Genomic DNA, 22,862 nt, shown 5'->3' with positions numbered 1-22,862 from the left:
TGTCATGTTCTCCTGCTTTCCATTCCAGTTTTTTTGTTATAAGGTGGAGAGGCCATTCGAAGCTTCTAGCTAAGCAACTCATCATGACCCCCATTTCTCTGGCAACAGGCCTCAGGCAGCCTGCTGATTCTGGCAATAACAGGATTGTGTGAGGAATACTCACATGCCTGATTATGCAGTGATTTTTTTTTTTTCCCCCCACAAGGATCTTTGAAATAATGAACTCTTTAGACCTCAGGTTTGGGATTGCTTTTTAAAAGATAGGACAAACAAGAGACCTCACTCTAATAATTCCCACACATGAAATTCCTTCTTATATCTGAGGCTCTTCTGTCAGAGCCTCTTGGTTTTGTGTGGGTTTTTTTCTCTTTACTTAATGATTTTCCGAGTTGATAGTGCCCTAAAAAACTTTATACCAGCTCATCAGCCCCAAACTTAACTCTCCTCTGAATTTAGCCTGTATTTCTCAACAATCCCTTGTTCTGTCCCCAATCTGTTATCATCTTGAAAGATCATCTCCTTCAGTTCTCTTCCTTACTCAGTCTTCCTAGGAAGATGTAGTAAAATGAGGTGTGAAAAAATTTTTTATATATTTTTAAAATTAGATCACAATAGGATGGTGTTACTTATTTTAGATTCTGAAACTTATTTTCATTCATCTTCCTTATCCATTTAGTGTTCATTCAGATTTCTCATCCTAGTTTTGGTAATTTAGCACCCTTTATATAATTGAACCAGCTCTAGAGATGGGTGGATTCCTTATCCATTTGTTTCTGTAGCAGCACTCTTTATAACTGCCTTTTGAAAATACTGAAATACTTTTTATAAATATACATACATACGTACATATAAAACTATCTTTGTGTATCTTATTTTTACTCAGGTGCTCAAAAATCTCACACACTGTTTAACTTAAGTTTGACTAATTTTGTTTTCATATTGAATTTAAAATTGTTTTATTTCAGGGAAAATGACAAGATAGACATGGATATTATACGAGAAAATCACAGATTCCTATGGAATGAGGAGGATGAAATGGACATGAATTGGTAATTGTACCCGTGTGAGACATAATGCATCAAATGCTATAGTCCTATCTCTCCTGCTCCCTGAGTGTTTTCTTGTTTTGTCACCTGTCCAAAGCATTTGGCCCCTGCATGGAACAGTTCTGAATCGAGAACATAAAACCGTGCCTCAGATTATTGAATCTGGTTTTGATTCTTTTGGTAATTTTTAACAATTTTAACTGACTTCGTATTGCTTGACTTTGTCTTTAAAAAATAATTTGTAAAATTTTTACAGTATTATTTGTTGTCTAGTAGTACGCTTCTTTTTAAATTTTAAAAATATTTTGGGAAAACGTAAAACCTGAAAATGGTTTTAAAAATTCAAACATTACAGAGGGTAAAAAGTGAAGGGTCAGTCTCCTTCTCATCTTTGACTATTAGTCTTCCAGCTTCCCTCCCTAGAGACCCACTATTAATAGTTAATATTCAGATATTCTATGCACATGTAAGTAATGACCTCTTTTAAAACATTAATGTTTATATCATGTGTTATTTATTTGACATTGCCTCCAAGTAGCAAACAATGGTTGAATTTCTAAATATGTAAGATTTATATTTTTTTAATGAATCTAGGGAGAAGAGACTTGCAAAGAAATACTATGATAAATTATTCAAGGAATACTGCATAGCAGATCTCACCAGATACAAAGAAAATAAGGTATGCCTTCCAGATATTTATAGAAGAAGGTTCTTATTCACGTATAGTATTACTTGTTAATATACTATTGTGCCCTGTATTCTTTTAAGATGCTAATTCAATTCTAAGTTGTCCTCCATCTATGAAGTATCAATTGGACCATTTAACCTCGATAGCTGTGGAATTTACAAAGGGCCCTGAAGTCAAGGGTGACTCTTTGTGAGCTGAGACATGAAAAGTCTAAAATGAAACACAGGTGCCTACTGAATCTTGTTTTATCCTGACTCTAATCCAGAGCCTCAAGTGATTATGATTTGACACTTTGAATGATGTCTTCTTTCACAAATGATGTTTGAAATTGATAGGCTTTTTTTTTCAAATGGATTACCATATAAAGAGGCAGATGCACATCTTCTGTTATGTAAATATCTATTCTAGTAAAAATAGCTCTTATCAGTGCCAATTAGTAATGGCAAATTTCCCTTCCCGCTTTACATCTTACTTTAATTTTTTTTTTAATTAATTTTATTTATTTTTGGCTGCATTGGGTCTTCGTTGCTGCATGCAGGCTTTCTCTAGTTGTGGCGAGCGGGGGCTACTCTTCGTTGCAGTGCACAGGCCTCTCATTGTGGTGGCTTCTCTTGTCGCAGAGCATGGGCTCTAGGCGCACGGGCTTCAGTAGTTGCAGCACGCATGCTCAGTAGTTGCGGCACATGGGCCCTAGAGCACATGGGCTTCAGTAGTTACAGTGTGTGGGCTCAGTAGTTGTGGTGCGCAAGCTCTAGGGCGCGCGGGCTTCAGTAGTTGTGGCATGTGGGCTCAGTAGTTGTGGCACACGGGCTGTAGAGCGCAGGCTTGGTAGTTGTGGTGCACGGGCTTAGTTGCTCTGCAGCATGTGGCATCTTCCTGGACTAGGGATCGAACCCATGTCTCCTGCATTGGCAGGCGGATTCTTAACCACTGCGCCACCAGGGAAGTCCTATTTTAGTTAATGTTAAAGTGATTTTTAAAAAATAGAAGTAGAGTTGATTTACAATATTGTGTTTCAGGTGTATAGCAAAGTGATTTGGTTATATATATTTTTTCCTTTTTCTCGATGCTTTTCCATCATAGGTTATTACAAGATATTAAATATAGTTCCCTGTGCTATCCAGTAAATCCTTGTTGTTTATATTATATATGGTAGTGTGTATTTGTAATCTCATACTCATAATTTATCCCTCCCCCCATATTCCCCTTTGGTAACCATACATTTGTTTTCTGTGTCTGTGAGTCTGTTTCTGTTTTATAAATAAGTTCATTTGTACTATTTTTAGATATCCACCTATAAGTGATATCATATACTTGTCTTTCTCTGTCTGTTTTACTTAGTATGATCATTTCTGGGTCCATCCATGTTGCTGCAAATGGCATTATTTCATTCTTTTTTATGGCTAAATAATAGTCCATTGTATATATATACCACATCTTTTTTATCCATTCATCTGTCGATGGACACTTAGGTTGCTTCCATGTCTTGGCTATTGTAAATAGTGCTGCTATGAACGTTGGGGTGTGTGTATCTTTTTGAATTAGAGTTTTCGTCTTTTCCAGATACATGCCCAGGAGTGGGATTGCTGGATCATACAGTAACTTTATTTTTAGTTTTTTAAGGAACCTCCATACTCCATACTGTTTTTCCACAGTGACTGCACCAATTTACATTCTTAACAACAGTGTAGGAGGGTTCCCTTTTCTCCACAACCTCTCCAGCATTTATTATTTGTATACTTTTTGATAATAGCCATTCTGACTGGTGTGAGGTGATACCTCATTGTAGTTTTGATTTGCATTTCTCTAATAACTAGCAGTGTTGAGCATCTTTTCATATGCTTGTTGGCCATCCGGATGTCTACTTTAGAGAAACGTCTCTTTAGGTCTTCTGCCCATTTTTTGATTGAGTTTTTTGGGTTTTATTATATTGAGCTGTGTGAGCTGTTTGTATATTTTGGAAATTAAGCCTTTGTTGGTCTCATCATTTGCAAATATTTTCTCCCATTCCATAGGTTGTCTTTTCATTTTGTTTATGGTTTCCTTTGCTATGCAAAAGCTTTTAAGTTTAATTAGGTCCCATTTGTTTATTTTTGCTTTTATTTCTTTTGCCTTGTGAGACTGACGTAAGAAAATATTGCTATGATTTATGTCAGAGAACGTTTTGCCTATGTTCTCTTCAAGGAGTTTTATGGTGTCATGTCTTATATTAAAGTCTTTAAGCCATTTTTAGTTTATTTTTGTGTATGGTGTTAGAGTGTGTGTTCTAACTTCATTGATTTACATGTGGCTGTCCAGTTTTCCCAATACCACTTGTTAAAGAGACTGTCTTTTCTCCATTGTATATTTTTGCCTCCTTTGTCGAAGATTAATTGACCATAGTGTGTGGGTTTATCTCTGGGTGCTCTATTCTATTCCATTGATCTGTATGTCTGTTTTGTGCCAGAACCATGCAGTTTTGATTGCTGTGGCTTTATAGTATTGTCTGAAGTCTGGAAGGGTTATGCCTCCAGCTTTGTCCTTTTCCCTCAGGATTACTTTAGCAATTCTGGGTCTTTTGTGATTACATATAAATTTAAGGATTATTTATTCTAGTTCTGTGAAAAATGTCATGGGTTATTTGATATGGATCACATTAATCTGTAGATTGCTTTCGGTGGTATGGCCATTTTAACTATATTAAGTCTTCCAGTGCAAGAGCATGGTCTATCCTCCAATTTCATTGAATCATCTTCTGTTTCCTTTATCAGTGTTTTATAGTTCTCAGCATATAAGTCTTTCACCTCCTTGATTAGGTTTATTCCTAGATATTTTTCTTTTTTTTTGGATGCGATTTTAAATGGGAATTTATTTTACTTTCTCTTTCTGATATTTCATTGTTAGTATGAAGAAATACAGCAGATTTCTGTATATTAATGTTGTATTCTGCTACCTTGCTGAATTCATATATCAGTTTTAGTAGTTTTTGTGCAGAATCTTTAGGGTTTTCTATATAGGGTATCATGTCATCTGCACATAATGACAATTTTACCTTTTCCCTTCCATTTTGGATACCTTTTATTTTTCTCATCTGACCGCTGTGGCTAGGACTTCCAGTACTATGTTGAGTAGAAATGGTGAGAGTGGACATCCTTGACTTGGTCCAGATTTTAGCAGGAAGGCTTTCAGCTTTTCACCATTTAGTATTATGTTGGCTATGTGTTTGTCACAAATGGATTTTATTATGTTGAGATATGTTCCCTCTATACCAACTTTGGTGAGAGATTTTAATCATGAATGGATATTGAATTGTACCAAAGGCTTCTTATCTATTGAGATGATCATGTGGTTTTTGTCTTTTGTTGATGTGATATATCAGATTGATTGATTTGCATATGTTGAACTATTCGTGTGACCCTGGAATGAACCCAACTTAATTATGGTGTATGATCCTTCTTATGGGTTGTTGGATTCGGTTTGCTAATATTTGTTGAGGATTTTTGCATCTATATTCATCAAAGATATTGTCCTGTAATTTTCTTTTTTGTTAGTGTCTCTGTCTGGTTTTGGTGTCAGGGTGATGGTGGCTTCATAGGATGGCTTTGGGAGTGTTCCCTCCTCTTCAGTCGTTTGGGAGAGTTTGAGAAGGATCAGTATGAGTTCTTCTCACTATGTTTGGTGCAATTCCCCAATGAAGCCATCCAGTCCTGGACTTCTGTTTGCAGGGAATTTTTTTAAATTACAGATTTTATTTCACTTCTAGTGATAGATCTGTTCAAATCATCTGTTTCTTTTTGATTCTGTTTTTACAGGCTATTTCTAGAAACTTGTCCATTTCTCCTAGGTAGTCCATTTTGTTGGCATATAACTGTTCATAATATCTTATGATTTTTTGTATTTCTGTAGTGTCAGTTATTATTTCTCCCTTTCATTTCTTATTTTATTTATCTGGGTCCTCTCTCTTTTCTTCTTGGTGAGCCTGGCCAGAAGTTTGTTCATTTTGTTTATCTGTTCAAAAAACCAGCTCTTGCTATTATTGATTTTTCTGTTGTTTTTTAATCTTTATTTTATTTATTTCTTCTCTGATCTTTATTATTTCCTTCATTCTGATGACTTCAGGTTTTATTTGCTCTTCTTTTTCTAGTTCTTTTAGGTGGTAGGTTAGGTTGTTTATTTGTGAATTTTCTTGTTTCTTGAGGAAGGCCTGTATCGCTATGAACTTCCCTCTAAGGACTGCTTTTGCTGCATCCCATAGATTTTGTATGGTTGTGTTTTCATTGTTGTTGTCCCGAGATATTTTTTATTTCCTCTTTGATTTCATTGTTGACCCCATTGGTTTTTAGTAGCATGTTGTTTAGTCTTCATGTAATAGTTTTTTCCCTCGTTTCTCTTTGATTTCTAGTTTCATGTGGTTGTGGTCAGAAAAGATGCTTGAAATAATTTCTATCCTCTTAAATTTGTTGAGCCTTGTTTTGTGTCCTAGTATGTGGTCTATCTTAAAGAATGTTCCATGTGTGCTTGAAAAGTATGTGTTTTCTGCTTTATTTGGATGTAGTATCCTGTAGATTTCAATTAAGTCTAACTGTTCTATTGTGTCATTTGGGATCTCTGTTGCCTTATTGCTGTTCTGTCTGGAAGATCTGTCCATTGATGTGAGTGAGGTGTTAAAAGTCTCCTACTATTATTGTATTCCCATCAGTTTCTCCCTTTATGTCTGTTAGTATTTGTTTCATGTATCTAGGTGCTCCTGTATTGTGTGTGTATATGTTAACCAGTGTGATATCCTCTTCTTGTATTGATCCTTTTATCATTATATAGTGTCCTTCTTCGTCTTTCTTTATGGCCTTTGTTTTAAAGTCTGGTATGAGTATTGCTACCCTCGCTTTCTTGTCATTTCCATTTGCATGAAATATCTTTTTCCATCTCTTCACTTTCAATCTATATGTGTCTTTAGCCCTAAAGTGTGTCTCCTGTAGGCAGCATATTATAGGTTCTTGTTTTATTATCCAATCTGCCACTCTGTGTCCTTTGATTGATGTTTTTAGTCCATTGACACTTAAAGTAATTATTGGTAAGTGTATTTATTGCCATTTTAAACCTTGTTTTCCTGTTGATTTTGTATGCTTTGTTCCTTCTTTTTGTTTTTCCTTTTGTGCTTTGATGGTTTTCTTTTGTATTACGCTTGAGTTCCTTTCATTTTGGTTTTCGTGAATCTGTTGTATGTTTTTGATTTGTGTTTACCCTGATTTTCAAGTATGTTAACCCATAACTCTATCTACTTGCTTTAGACTGGTGGTCATAACAGCTCAAACACTTTCTAAAAGATCTATATTTTCTTACTCCCCTCCTCCACATTTTGTAGTTTCGATGTCCTGTTTCTCATCTTCATGTTTATTTTTTTGCTGTTCATTGTGATTATAATCGCTTTCACGGAATTTTTTGATTATTTCTTTAATCTATGTACTGCCTAATTTAAGTAGTCTTCAATCTTTTTATATGTTTACTTTTCCTATTGTGATTTTCCATTTCTTATAGATTCCTGCTTCTTTTCTATTTAGAGAACACCTTTCAGTATTTCTTTTAGAGTAGGTTTAGTGTTGCTGTATTCTTATTTTTTTCTTGGAGAAATTCTTTCTCTCTCCTTCCATGCTTAATGATAATCTTGCTGAGTAGGGTATCATAGGTTACAGGTTTTTCCCTTTCAGGACTTTAAATGTATCTTGCCACTCCCTTCTGGCATGCACAATTTCTGTAGAGAAATCAGCTGATACCCTTATGGCGGTTCCCTTGTAACTGACTCTTTGTTTTTATCTTGCTGCCTTTAGAATCCTCTCTAACTTTTGCCATTTTCATTATGATATCTTGGAGTAGGTCCGTTTGGGACCCTCTGTGCTTCCTGTGTCTGGATATCTGTTTCCTTCTTTAGGTTTGGGAAGTTTTCAGCCATAATTCCTTTGAATAAATTTTTGATTCTCTTTCCTCTTTCTTCTTCTGGGATTCCTTTTATGCATAGATTGGCATGCTTTATATTATCCCATAATCTCATATGTTGCTTTCATTTTTTTCTTTCATTTGTCTTTCTGTCTGCTGTTCTGATTGGGTGATTTCCATTATTCTGTCTTCCAGATCACTTATTCATTCTTCTACCTTATTTAGTTTGCTATTTATTTCCTTTAGCTTGGTTTTCATCTTGGCAGTTGGGTTGTCTAATTTTGATTGACTCCTCTTTATAGTTTCTAGTTCCTTGTTATGGTGATCTGCATTTCTATCAATAGTCTTTCTTAATTCCTTCAGCATTTTTATTACCTCCTTTTTGAGCTTGGGGTCGGGTAGACTGGAGAAGTCTGTTTCATTGTTCTTTCAGGGGATTTCTCTTGTTCTTTTAATTGGAAATAGTTCCTTTGTTTTTTCATTTTACTTATATTTCTTTGACTATGAATTTAGGAGAAACAGTTATCTACTGTGGCTGTTTTTATGTCAGAGCGACCCTGTGTAGACTGTGGGAATCCAGTATTCTTGGTGCAAGGGTTGTTTTTGGTAGGATTCTTGCCATATCTTTTCTCAGGGTGTGTTGGCCTTTGTCCCCTTGATGGCAGTGTGTTTGGTGGTGTTGTGATCAGAGCCTGCACTGGATGTTGAGTAGGGCCTCCTCTTTGCTCTGTGGTTGTCACAGCCCTGTCAGGGGCAGGGTCTGCTTCCCAGTTGTAGGAGTAGAAGCCCCCACCCAGGTCAGGTTCTAAGCTGCAGTGTGAGGTAGGTGGGACTGGAGCACTCTCTCTGGGAAAGGAGCTACTGTGTATTCTTCCCCAGGAGCTGTCCACTGGGACGTGCAACTGTGAGGCTGCCTGCCACCTGGTGCATGCACCCACAAAGATCAGTGTTGTTGGCCCTGCCTTCAGTGGCTGGTTCCTCTGTGGGAGCACTGGTAATGGGCTTGGAGGTCCCTTAGGCACGTATGCATGCTTACAAAGCCACTGATGGAAAACCTCCTGAAGGTGTGTGCACTGTGGGAGCTCCGGTCACTGGCTCAGACTTCAGCCCTGCCTCCGCCTGCGTGCACCCACAGAGTTTGCAAAACCCGCAGTGGCCGGAGCTATGCCCCATTGCAAGCATGCTGATAATGAGCCTGCTGTGGCAGAACCACTCTCTGTCCTGTGCACACCCCCAGTTTTGGCCCAAGCCACACTCCTGGCCCTTCAGGCTGTCTTCACGCAGCCAAGCCAAGTCCTCTTCCCAAGTCTGTCCACTGAAGCCCAAGTTTCACTACCCAGTTGCTGTGCACTTCAGGCACGTGTCTCTGGCTAGGAAGTGCAGCGACATGGCGGGGACCATCTATACTGGTCTTTCTTTACCCTGCAGGGCTGCAGACCAGCTCCCATGCTCTTCTCTCGAGCCTCTGAAGCTCCCTATCTGTCCCAGCAGACCTCCCAGCTGGTGAAGGAGGTTCCCAGGGTGAGGGGACCTTTCCTTTTTCACAGCTCCCTACCAGGGGCGTAGGTCTCATCCCAATTCCTCTTCTTCTCCCTGTTCCCTTTGTCTTCCCCAGTTATGTGGGGATCTTTCTTTCAGCTCTGGTTGTATAGGATCTTCAAGCTTTCAGTAGGTATTCTCTGAGAATTGTTCTACGAGTAGATGTATTTTTGTTGTATTTGTGGGAGGAGGTGAGCTCCATGTCTCTCTGCCATTTTGATCGCCTCCTCTAGGATGATTTTTATTCCTATCTCATTTTTCACATTTTTACCTACTGATAGATAAATTGACCCAGAAACAAATGAGCTCAGTTTGAAATGGGAGGGGAAGGAATGTTGCATAAATCTGTATGTTTTGGATAGTGTACATCTGTATTGTATTAAGAAAGACAACCTATTTTAAAAGTTTTTTAAAAAAAAAATTAATTTATTTTTGGCTGTGTTGGGTCTTCGTTACTGCTCACAGGCTTTCTCTAGTTGGGGTGAGTGGGAGCTACTCTTCGTTGCGGTGTGTGGGCTTCTCCTTGCAGTGGCTTCTCTTGTTGCGGAGCACAGGCTCTAGGTGCGTGGGCTTCAGTAGTTGTGGCTCTCGGGCTCTAGAGCTCAGGCTCAGTAGTTGTGCACATGGGCTTAGTTGCTCTGTGGGATCTTCCTGGACCAGGCCTCCAACCTGTGTCCCTTGCATCAGCAGGCGGATTCTTAACCACTGCGCCACCAGGGAAGTCCCTAAAAAGCTATCTTAGATTTGTTTATCCGAAGGATTTCTTTTCATTTTAATAGTTAAATCTCAGAACCATAATTGGTTTAATAATTTTTCACTAGTGCCTTTAACATGTGGGTTGCTTCACAATATTCTTATAGATAGTAGTAGTGTGCATTTTTATAACCCCGTTTACAAACCCCAGCACTTGGTGTATCCCCAAAACTTCCTCAGTTTCTTGTAAACTAGCTCTCATCTCTAATAGTTATTGACCATATTGAATCCAAAAAGCATCACAGCAGTTGGAGTTACTTGAAGGTATTATACTGCAAGTTGAGGGTGAAGTATAAGTCTTTCAAGGAGCACATAACAAAACTTTTTCAACCCTGGTTCATTTGTTGATTGTCTTCCAGTATTTATAGAGGACTGGGCTGGGTGCTGTGGGTTAAAGCATGGTGTCTGCCCTCAAAAAATAACTATAGTTGAGGGAAGAAAGTGGATATAAATAAATAGTTAAATATTTGTATTCCCCATTTATTTTGTTTTCATTTTTGTTTTTGTGGTACACGGGCCTCTCACTGTTGTGGCCTCTCCCGTTGCGGAGCACAGGCTCCGGACGCGCAGGTTCAGCAGCCATGGCTCACGGGCCCAGCCGCTCCGCAGCATGTGGGATCTTCCCAGACCGGGGCACAAACCCGTGTCCCCTGCATCGGCAGGCGGACTCTAAACCACTGCGCCACCAGGGAAGCCCTGTATTCCCCATTTATAAAAACACAGTATATTACTGGAAATCATACTTTATAGTGCATAGGGACTTCCCTGGTGGCGCAGTGGTTAGAGTCCGCCTGCCAGTGCAGGGGACATGGGTTCAATCCCTGGTCCGGGAAGATCCCACATGCCACGGAGCTACTGAACCCATGAGCCACAACTACTGAATCCCGCGCACCTAGAGCCCGTGTTCCGCAGCAAGAGAAGCCACCGCAGTGAGAAGCCCGTGCACCGCAATGAAGAGTAGCCCCCACTCGACACAACTAGAGAAGCCTGCGTGCAGCAGCAAAGACCCCATGCAGCCAAAAAAATAATAATAAATAATTTAAATAAATAAAGTGCATAATCTTGAAACAAGTTGTGTTTTTCTATTAGAACATGATGAGTTAGTTAGATACCAGGGTAAGTGCAAGTAAGAAATCACATATGACTTGCAGGTTTTGAGTATAGATCCTAGAGAAATAGGAAATATGGAGAGAGGGACATCTTTTTTCTTAAGGCTGTTTTTTAGAGCAGTTTTAAGTTCACGGCAAAATTGAGGGAAAGGTAGAGAGATTGCCCATATCTTGCTCCACACATACCAGGGGGATCTTCTTGGCAAAGATAATGATTGTTTTTTTTGGCATAGTATTTTGGAGAAAGAGTAATGCTGTTGACTTTCTTGCTACTATGCATTTTCTCATAGTTTTACTTACACAAAGGCAGTGTTTTATTCATTTTTAATTAACAAGCTCCTAGCTAAGTGCCTAATATATATAGTAGATACTTAGGGCATTTTTAGTGAATTCCAGCCTTTGTTTCACACCCCCATTTCCTTCTTTGTTGCTTTTTCCCTTTCATCATTGAGAATTTGGTTGGATCATTGTATCAGTTAGGGTAAGATTCAGCTACAGGGACCAGCAAGCAGTTCCAAGTAACAGTGGCTTAAATGAACTACAAGTTTGTTTTCCTTTCCCATAAAAGTCCAGGTGGATGGTCATGGAACTTTGTGTTGTCAGGAAGTCAGGATACTTCTCTCTTATTGCTTGCATGTGTGACCTCCTTGTTCTAGAGGGTAGAGTGAGAAGAAAAGGAGGCTAAGCACCACAGATGTATGGGCTTAAAAATAGAATTAAATACAGAGTTATTTTGAATTTTTTATTTCTTTTTTTCCTAGACTGGGGGATTTTATTTTATTTTCAGTTAGAATATTTTGAAATATTTCAAGCCCTCATTTGTGTTTAAAATACAGAATTGCCTAATTCAAATAATAGATGATTAAAAAATAAAATAAAAATAAGCAAAGTTAACCAGGCATTGAACGCTTCATCTGAATTATCTTTCTTAATTACAACAACCTATGAGATTAGGATTTTACTCATAGAAAGGAAATAGACTGAGAAATTAAGTAACTTTCCCAACCTCACAGCTAGTTAATAAATGATAATGATAGAGCTTGCATTGGGTCAGCATGATTCTAGAGCTGAGCTTTTAACTATATGGTAAATTGAATAGAAAACTAAACTATTTACTAAAATAGTAATTTAGCATATGAATGTGAGTCTTATAAGATAGTGGAGAAAACATTTTAACACTGTATCATTTTTAGCCAAAAAGCAAATAACAGTTGACCCTTGAACAACATGGGTTTGAACTGTGTGGATTCTTTCACTAAATACATACTATAGTACTACACAGTCTGTGTTGGTTCAGTTTGCAGATGTGGAACCCTGGATTTGGAGGGCTAAGTGTAAATTTATGCTCAGATTTTCAACTGCGTAGTGGTCAGTGCCCCTAAACCCCATGTTCAAGGGTCAACTATAAAGTTATGTTTAGGAATCTGGAGCGAAATTTAACAACTTTCCACTTTAGGGCTCCAGACTGGTATCATTGCTCTTTCCTGTTCATTACTATTCTGTTGTAGTGGGAAAAGAGCTATATACCAATGAATGGTTGTGGTTGTGTTCCATTAAAACTTTATTTATAAAAATAGGCAGCAGGCCTGTAGACCATTATCTGCTAACCCCTGGTGTACTATACACCAGATACTATTATAAGTATTGTATATGTATTATTCCATTTAAACGTCTTAACCCAAAGCAGTAGTACTCGTGTTATCTCTGTATGAGGCAACTGAGCCACAAATAGATTAAATAACTTGTCCAGTATTACATAGCTGTGAAGCGATGGAGCTAAGACATAAACCCAAACAATCTGACTCCAAAGACTGTACTCTCATAGTATACTGCTTCTTTATTGTACTAGAACTTCTTTTTTTTCTGTCAGTGTCATAGAACAGTATATATTTTTTGTTAATTTACATACCTTGTGCCTGGCACCTATAACTTTTAATAAGAAGTCTAAAAGTAAAGAGGATCGGACTTCCCTGGTGGCGCAGTGGTTAAGAATCCACCTGCCAATGCAGGGGACACAGGTTCAAGCCCGGGGCCAGGAAGATCCCACATGCCACGGAGCAGCTAAGCCTGTGTGCCACAACTACTGAGCCCACACGCCACAACTACTGAAGCCCATGCACCTATAGCCTATGCTCTGCAACAAGAGAAGCCACTGCAATGAGAAGCCTGTGCACCGCAATGAAGAGTAGGCCCCGCTCGCAGCAACTAGAGAAAGCCCGCACACAGCAATGAAGACCCAGCACAGCCAAAAATGAATAAATAAACTGTTTTAAAAAGTAAAGAGGATTGTTCCTTAACAGAGAAGTTGGTAATTGTTCAGATGTACTTTTAAATACCTAGAATCCTATAAGGAGAGAAAAAACTATCATGAGGGGAGTTAGGTTTACTTTTTAGATTAGTAAGTGTCATTATGTTAATTGTTGGCTCCATGATAAGATTTATCTACAATTTAAATATTGTTTAAATTTACTCTGGCATAAATTATTTTTTTTTTCTTGTCAGTTTGGATTTAGGTGGCGAGTAGAAAAAGAAGTAATTTCAGGGAAAGGTAATTCTTTTTTTTATTTTAGTTTTTAATAGGATAAGGTTATTTTGTTATATTATTGATGTCACTGGGTAAGATTATTCCTAATGTATACAATAAGTGATTATCTACAAAATACAAAGTAAAATTAGAGAAGGTGTATTAATGATATATTGCTAACAAAGTTCAGAATATAATGCTTTAATGGTTTTTACGTTTAGAATTTTTGCTTCTAGGATATTCAATTGCAGATAAGTAGAAAATGTTCAAAGAGTTAAAAGTTTCCGAGGAAGGAAACTATCAACAGATGAATACTTGAATTTTTCTCTTTATTAATTTTTGGAATAATGTGTTGGTATTACTGTATTCCAGTCAAATCCACATTTTGCAGATAGAAATTAAATATTACTTTGAGCCTAATAATTTTCAGACAGGCTAGTTCTTAGGGAGTCACTGAGCTTGAGCCCAAATATTTAGTCTTACAGAAAAAGAACAAGCATTTGGTAGACAATCAGTAAATGCTTTTTCTATGCATTGTAATCGATTCATAAAATTTTTCTGAAAATTTAATATTTCTGTACTGTCTCATGCTATAAAATTAGCTTTGTATTATTGGTGCTTGCATTTAAGTGTTAATCTTTATACTGTCTCACGCTATAAAATTAGCTCTTTATTGGTGATTGCATTTTAAGTGTTAATGCTTCTGAAAACTACATAGGAACATTAAGGAAATAATTTTAAACTAAAAACTTTAAAAAATCTTTGAAAATAAAAGTTTCATTTTTAAATGATTAAATAAACATTTATGCTGTCAGTATGGCTCATGTACATCTTCCATAAATTAAGATCAGCCCTAAAGGTACTATAGAGGAGAAGGAAAAAGAATAATTTTAAAGCTATTTTAAACTTTTCTTAGCATTACATTTTAGTTTGTGCCTTTACCTAAGACAATGAGAACTGTTGAAATGTCTATCACAATTTGAAAATTTTATACTTTTATTGAATGGAATTTTCAGGTGACGGTAAGTAATGCTGCTTTTAAAAAAAATTGATGGACATTCTCTAAATTCATGTAATTGAAAAAAGTTTTAGTTGAGAAGGGGAAAGAAAGCTATTTGCTGTGACTGAATCTTGGTGCTTTTTTAACAATAGAGCCATTGCTAAACACAGATTTAATGAAGTATTTATTTGGAATGAGTAAAACAATGCCAATTTAGAAAAGTTATCAGCCTTTGAACTGGTAATTTTCAAAATTCATTTTGACAGTTTCTTTTTTATGAAAAAAAAGCAGTTCCTATTGGTGCAAATTATTGAGATATAAATGCTTTTTTTTAGTTTGTGCAAATAGGTTTGATCTTGTCTTTTTCTGTTGAAGTTAATAATTGTTGAGTAGTTTTATTTTTTTTTTCCCTCTTGGATCATCAGTATTAGTCCTTTTTTGCATATGTTTTAATATACAATGGATATGATAATAAGACATTGATTTTAGTGTCAAGTGATTCTAAAATTTAGAGCATCAGGTTTGATTACCCATTCTACTTAATCTCAAAATGCTAGTTAAAATATGTTTTAAATGTCATTTTATGCTGGTACTTAAATGCCATATTAAAAATTTCAATTTTTATCAATTTTAATATTATTAAATATTGAAAAAGATTGTCCCAGTTATAAGTGCATGTACTTTGGAAAATATACTTATTCTTTTAGGGTATTAGTGAGTACACTTTTCTAGTACTTCCATCTTCCAAAGTGTAAGATTCCCTTACACGGAGTCACTAAAACTCTGTATCTTAATATAAATAGTCAACTTGATAGTCAACTATCTATCAGGTAAAGAATTCTGGAACTGTTTTTTTTTTTAAACAGTTCATTCAGCAATTTGATTTGATTGTTGAACATACCACAATTATTGTGGTCAGTTTTTTAATGATTATTTTATAAAGCTAGGAATTTATATATGTATGTCATGTATGTTATGTATGTATGTTGAGTAAATTTCAGAGGTAATACCAGATTGTATAGATAAATATTGTCACCAACCATCATAGCTAATATTCCTTCCTTTATTTGCAGGCCAGTTTTGCTGTGGAAATAAATGTTGTGATAAAAAAGAAGGCTTAAAGAGTTGGGAAGTTAATTTTGGTTATATTGAGCATGGTGAAAAGAGAAATGCGCTTGTTAAATTAAGTAAGTTGACTTTAGGTGGGGTAAGATTGATTTCTTCAAAGTTTATCTAGTAATTTAGATTTTAAAATATATAGGCTAATTTAAGATCCAATTAAAAATTTTTAATGTATCTTCTTGGGAACTCTTTTTTTCTCAGAGCTTCTAAAAGTTGCAAGAGTGACATTAGGGGAAATAGTTGTAATGCCAAAGGTAAACCAGTAATTCGTGAAGTGAAGACCTCTTTCCATTAATTTGAGAATGTCACCAGTGCAGAGTGAGATGCAAAGTATCAGAAAAGGCAATATAAAATCTCGCATTAGCTGATAGCCATATTGTTATGGTGTAGACTTTATTGACTGTCAATAAAGAAAAAATTTTAGAAGGGCAGATTTTTCTTGATATTAGTCTTAAAAGCTTAGGATTATAACCCAGAATACAGAAGTTTCTCTTAATATACATGTTTTAGGATCTGTTGCTTATTCTTTTTTTTTCTCCTAAGCTAGTCTTTTATGTGTCAGCTTCTTCTCTGCCTCATGTTAACAACCTTCTCTGGTTCCTAAATACGTGTGCCCTTAGAGTGTCTGCCCACTCTGGGTAGAAATCAAGGATTTCCCCATATGCTACTTGGTACACACCAATGAAGGTTGGTGTCTGAGTTCTTCCTGGAAGTGCTTATGAGGAAGAGTCAACTAGTGTGAACTGAGATTAAAGCAAAAATGAGACCACAATAGAGGAACTTTTTTGAAAGTTCTTTTACATTTCAAAACTCTTAGAGTACTTCAGAGGAAATGACTATACCCACACTATTGTTATTAGATGTCTTTGATGTGAGATACAATTCTGCCTGTGAAACAGTTTGCTTTTAGAATAACTTGACAGCACCATTTTCTAAAGCAATGGCAGAATATTTTCAATTTCTCAAGCATTCTAATTCAATTTTTATTATATATATACATTTTTTGAGGTGGGAGAGAATCAGATTGTTTTCTTCAGATTATTTGTTTCCCCTCTTACAGTAAAGGAATGTAAAGAAAAATGACAATTTATGATATTAAAAGTAAAGTAGCAGTGCAGTTATTAAAATTTAGCAATTCTGTGCTGTTACTCTTTTTTTTTTTTTTTTTTTTTAGGATTATGCCAAGAATGTTCCTTTAAATTAAATTTTCATCACAGGTAATATGATCTTTTAAAATGTGGTTGTTAATTTTAGTACTCTTGGACGTAGTCACCTGCACTGGATGTCTAAAGTAGACTTGAGTGGTTGATGGTTTAATTAGTTGGTTGTATATAAAATCCGCCATTACCATATGACCACATAAACCAGGGAACTGGAAGTTCATCATGCCTAACTCTAGTCAAGCAGTTTTAAACGTGAAGGCCTGTGCAGGGTGGTAGATAGATGTTAGAATTTTTGGTTTGGAATCAGTGTTCAGATACTGTAATATTCTTAGAAACTATATTGTAAAGCAGGTCTTCATAAAGTGATTCCTGTGTCTCATTCAAGCATTGTTTTAATTAGAGTTTGTCATTCTTACAAAGGATTATACCTCTATACTCATTTTAGATGTTAAAGTCAGGCTCCTATTGAATGAGCTAGACTGTGTCTGCCATACTGAATGGGGAAGGAGTATCATTGTTCTGCATTGTGCAGTATATATAGATAGTAGGCTTTCCTGTGTATTCCTCTCAGCTAATCCACTTGCTAGTCTTCTTGGGCAAGCTGTGTAACTTCTGTAAGACTCAATTTTATTATCTCTAAAAATGAGTATACTAAGGTTATTGTGGGGATTAAATGAAAATGCATATAAAACGCTTGACACAGTGTCTGACGTATGGTAAGTCAAGCATAATGAAGTCCCTGGCGTTGCAGATGTTCAGACAAAATTTGTGTAACCTGGCATGATTGTAGTGGTCAAGTTTCATGTTCTGAGTAACACTTGAAAGTCTTAACAGTAAGATTCTGCAACTTTATAAAATGTATATATTAGTATATTAATTTAAAATCAGCTGTGTTCTAAATGAGCCTTATCTAGTATTTTAGCTATTAAAAATAAAAAATTTTAAATTCTTAAAATTAGCAAAGTTTTTAGATTACTTGATTTCCCCTCTCTATCAATGATACTGGAAGATAACAAAGTTTTATTTGACCTTGAGTTTCGAGCTTCATTTCAAGATTGAAATTATTCTTACAAGAGGCAAGAAGTTATTACTGTCTTAAACAGTATTGTAGTATTTGGTGTATCTTAATTTGAAAGGTCTGATAAGCAAGTTTCTTGAAAGAAATCCACTCTGTTGTCTCTTCATCCTCTTTCCCAGTCCCAGTTTCAGCATTATCACCTTTTCCTGTTTCTTTTCTTAACCAATTAAAATCAGTTGTTTGCCAGCTATGGCACTGACAACCTTGTAAACTTGGCCTAGAAGAGATAAAGCTACAGCAGTAAAAGGATAAGTGGTCTAAAGTAGATATATGAGTTAACAGTAAGCTTTTCCATCCTCATTCTATTATACCTTTGCTGTATTCCTTTATTCTTAAGAGTAGAATTTTCTATTTACTGGTGGTTGAGAACTGTTAGAGTGGTTTCTTCTTGTATGTGTTTTTTCAAAGTGTAGGTAGATATGAATTATGTGGAGGAAAATGAGATTTGATTTTGTAATTTTTTTAGAATGGCTAAATGATAAAATATAGAAAAGAAATGAGTAAAAGCTGTGATTTACATTTACTAAGGTTTGTGCACAGAACTTATAAAAAATAATCCTTTGTGTCAGAGTGCTCAGGCTTCATAATCTTACAGAATTGTTTTAATTAATACACTAACCTAAAATATTTACAGACTCATTTAAGGGTTCCTTATTATGTAAGCTACATTTTAAAAATGAGTACTTTAACTGATTTGACTTTTTTACCCATTGATTTTTATTTTTTGTAAAATTCAGTTGAAAAAGTTAACTTTATATTATTCAACATAAAGGAGAAAAGAAGTCAAGTCAAAAAAAAGAAAGGATAAAGCCAGAAAAGATTGTGAAGAGTCATCACATAAAAAATCCAGATTATCTTCTGTAGAAGAATCCTCTAAGAAAAAGGATAAAGGTAAAAGGGAATTAAAATAAAATATTTACTCATATTTCTGAACATGAAGTATAATCTGCCATATGTCATAAATGTTGAATTTAATTAGTAAATGCATTTAGAATTCTGTTTTATAGTAGTTGAAAGGAAACTGGTTGGAGAATTTAGATATGAATTTACAGTAACTTACAGGAGTTTCAATAACAAGGTTGGTTTTGATTCATTTTTGGCAGATGGTATAATATTGCAACAGCATTCTAATTTCTGGATTTGTTACTTACAGACTTGTTACCTTGAGTAAGTCACTGAATTTCTTGAGTTTCACTTTCCTCGTGTACATAGTGGTGATAGGAATACCTGCTCTCTATACTGCTGGCGCTTATTGTGGAGAATCAAATAAGGATGTGAAAGGCACTTTGAACACTGTAAATCAGTACCTAACCTATAAGTCAGTTTAACATTGTAACACTGTGATTTCAGTTATGGTCTGTGTGATTTTTCTCACTAGCTTATGAGCTTCTTGAAATGATAGAGGTTGATATGTATGTGTCCTCAGAACCTAACATGGTGCTGTGCACATACAATTAGTAAATAACTGTTAAATTCAAATCCAAGTCAACTGCTACTTCTTCCTCAGCAGTCCTTAAGCTAAGCCTTAGTTTTCTCATGTGTAAAATGGTCATGATAATCTTACCAAGTAAGTCATAGGATTTTTCAGAAGTTGAAATGAGATAATGCATGTAAGCAGTTTGCATAGTACTTGGTACATAGTTAGCTATTACGAAGGTTACTGCTAGTCGCTTTTTTAGTCCATAATAAAGTAGAGTCAAATTGACTATAACTTAGAGTGAATTGGACTTCAATTAGGTAGGTAATGGTAGATTGAATTAGATTCCAGCCTATGTTAACATAATACTTGAACAGGAGAGGACTGCCTTGCTCCAGCTATGAAGATCATAAGATATGTTATGTTCTTACGTACACTTTTTTCTTCTAACATGTCATGATACATTCAAGTATATGTATTGCCAAGTTTTTGACTTGGTAAAATCGATAGATGTTGAGAGGAAAAATACTGATATTCTATTGTTTATTGAGAAATGGTATTTGAAACAGAATACCTTTTTTGTCTCTAAATCATGTTTCAAATTTCAAAATAAATTTTAATTAAGTGTGAGAATCTCATTTGAGTTTTTAAAAATTTTTATTTATCCTCATGTGCCAGTAAAATATTTAGTGTATTATATCTGAGGATTTTGTAGCATTTACTATTATATAATATATTTATATCATAGTATGATACTATGTTAATCATTGCATATTCCAAATTAAAGAAGAACTAATCCCTGCCTTATAAAAGTTTATTCAGTACCTCCAAAACAGATAATTAGGTAGCTGGATACTCAGGACTAGGGATGGGGTTGCACCCCTCAAATCATAATATAGATATGCATGTGATCTTCCTTATAGATGTTTTTCCTTTAGTGTTCTATATTTCGGTAGGCGATACCTCTGTCAACCTAAAAACTAATATTGGAAATCGGGAAATTATCCTTGATGCCTTCTTTTTTTCTCGTTACTTATGTAAATACTATCAGTTTTACCCCCAGGGTATGTATTTCTCATGTTCTCTCTAGTCTAGTTCAAACTACCATGTTTTCTCATCTAGGCTACTACTATATTGTCCATACTGATTCTAACACTGTCTTGTCATCCCACCTCCCTCTCCTTAATCCATTCTCCATCTAGTAGTGATTTCCTATGTTCTTAGGATATAACCAATATCTGGACAAAGCCCAAAGGCTCTATATGATCCAGCATACAAGGCTTGTTTATCACTACTCTTCACCTTACATTCACACTCCACCCACATAGCCTTTCAGTTTCTAGAAAATGCCAAACTTCTTTCTGTTTAAGGACTGTATAGGTGCTGCTTCCTCTCTAAAACCTCCAGTCCCATCCTAACTCATCCTTCAGATTTAAGCTTAAATGTCACTTCCTCAGGGATCCTTTCCTGACCATGAATCTAAATTAGGACTCCCATTTATAATGCTTTCACAACCTTGGAACTTTTCCTTCATTACACATATGACAGTTACATAAAACACAAGGAGAACAGGGGTTCTGTCTGCTGTGTTCATTGCTTTATCCCTAGCACCCCACTAGCACAGGTAAGGCATAAATAATAAAGAATAAGAAAATGAAAGACTTGAAGATTGTTTCAGGGCAACTTCAGAGATAGAAAACCAAAGCAGAGTGGAATTGAGACATCTGTGCCTTATATACTCTTTATTCAGAGCACCTTTCATAGCAGAGAGCACAGGGTATAGTTCTTTTTTTCAGCTTCTTTGGTATAAAGCAGAAAATGACAACATCTTAGCAAACTTTTAGGAAAACCGTGTAGACCTCTTTAATATCTTCTCATCTGGGATCGATCATCTGGAATTAGGTTGATCTTGATATGATACTTTCTTGCCAGGCCACCTTAATTTGGCCCAGACTTGAATAGTAATTAGTAAATGCTTAATATCGCAGCTGCATTTGGACTGTTGGCATTCCTCAGAACAATTACTTTCTTGATCTTTTTCCTATCTTTTCAGCCTCTCCTCAGCCTCTTGACTATAATTCCTCCTCCATCTTACCCTTGTTGGAATTGCTCAAGGCTCTTACAGAGCTTCTCTTTATTCTCTCTGTTCTCCCTGTGTGATCTCATCAACCCCGATAGCCTTAGGTTACCATCATACAAAATGTTAAATAAGTAGATGTATGGATGGATAATTGGATGGCTAGATAGCTGAATGGATAGAGAGGAAATGTAAGAAAGATCAAAGCTTGACTTTGAGGACCAGTCTACTTTGGCAGGTGTGAACAGAACAGGATATTTAGGTAAATTGTCTTGGCAGGAAGTTCAAGATCTTACCCCTCCCACCTCCACCCTGCCCCCAAGCTCAGTTCCTTGGGTAGGCATTTTCTGACACCCTTCACCCCACTCCTCCAGGCAAGATTAGGTCCCTCTTAGCACATTCTGATAGCATCCTGCACTCTCCTTTAGAAATACATATCACTCTTGGAATAATTTTTCTGTGAAGGAAGGGACTGTGTGACTTGTTTAATTCTCTATCCCCAGTTCCTAAGCACAGTGCTTGCCCCACATAGTAGGCATTCAGTAAATGTTAGGTGAGTGAGTCAGTGAAATCAACCAATTTCTCAATGTTGAAAGGAACATCAGAGATCAGCCCTGGAATCATGATCAAAAAGATTTTCTGTGGTTTCACCTTTCAAAATATGGTCCTTTGCATTGTCATCACTTGGGAGCTTGTTAGAAATGCATAATTTCAGACCCTTCCAGATCTCCTAAATCAGAGTTGCACTTTAAGTTCCCAGAATGATTCATATGTACAATAAAGGTTAAGATGCACTGCTCTTTATCATGTATTTGTTCTGCTTTAGCTTCAACACCTCCAGGGAAAAGGTACCCATTATCCAAAATACTCCTTTACATTTCAGACAGCTGTAATTGCTAGCAGGTTTCTCTTAACATTTAGCCCAAACGTACAACTTCTTCCTTCTGGTTTCAGTTGTGTCCTTTTTTTAACCTATAGACACTTGGAAGCAGGTATCATTGTTCCTTACATGACAGAGAAGATGACAGAGAAGAATATATTTCTTTTGCCATTGGAAGTTTAGCTATGTTTTTATTTGCTCTCTGATGACTAGGAAATAAGTAGGAGTGAAGAAACAACATAAAGCAGTTGTTGCAGTCCAGGCCTTGGCTTCCTTTGGAATCTTGACCCTGTAGTTCTCATACCCTCTTGTCTGGCCTTAAGGGGCCATTCATGCTACAACTTGGGCTAATTATGAGACCTGTCCAGGGAGGTTGGAGGAATTGTTACTCTCCATCTGTTTTCTGTTCTTTTTTGAGTTAGCAGCCTTCAGAAATATTTCCCCTGAGGTCTTACTGCAGGAGATTGTATAATGATGATTTTTTTAGATTACTTTAATAGATCTTCAGTACTTTTTCTGTTTCCCTCACTGGGTAAACCATTGTAGAATTGAAAAT

General features: G+C 36.2%; 1 protein-coding gene across 3 annotated transcripts in view; it reads left to right on the top strand.

Moving 5' to 3' along the window:
• The window catches only part of LOC116741687 (protein FRA10AC1), a 51,484-nt gene that overhangs the window by 7,315 nt on the left and 21,307 nt on the right, over window positions 1-22,862 (top strand). For all 3 annotated transcript variants that reach the window (XR_004346233.1, XM_032608616.1, XM_032608617.1), the window contains exons 7-12: window positions 966-1,049; window positions 1,641-1,725; window positions 13,548-13,593; window positions 15,643-15,756; window positions 16,866-16,908; window positions 18,705-18,823. Coding sequence is in view for 2 of the 3 variants with exons in the window: in XM_032608616.1 (XP_032464507.1) it covers window positions 966-1,049; window positions 1,641-1,725; window positions 13,548-13,593; window positions 15,643-15,756; window positions 16,866-16,908; window positions 18,705-18,823 (491 nt within the window). In the remaining variant the exon portion in view is untranslated. The remainder of the gene's footprint in view (window positions 1-965; window positions 1,050-1,640; window positions 1,726-13,547; window positions 13,594-15,642; window positions 15,757-16,865; window positions 16,909-18,704; window positions 18,824-22,862) is intronic.

Source organism: Phocoena sinus, chromosome 16 (genome assembly GCF_008692025.1).
Source record: "Phocoena sinus isolate mPhoSin1 chromosome 16, mPhoSin1.pri, whole genome shotgun sequence".
NCBI classification, from domain to species: domain Eukaryota; kingdom Metazoa; phylum Chordata; class Mammalia; order Artiodactyla; family Phocoenidae; genus Phocoena; species Phocoena sinus.
Note: the sequence above shows the minus strand (reverse complement) of the source record. Positions and strands in the feature narration are given on the sequence as shown.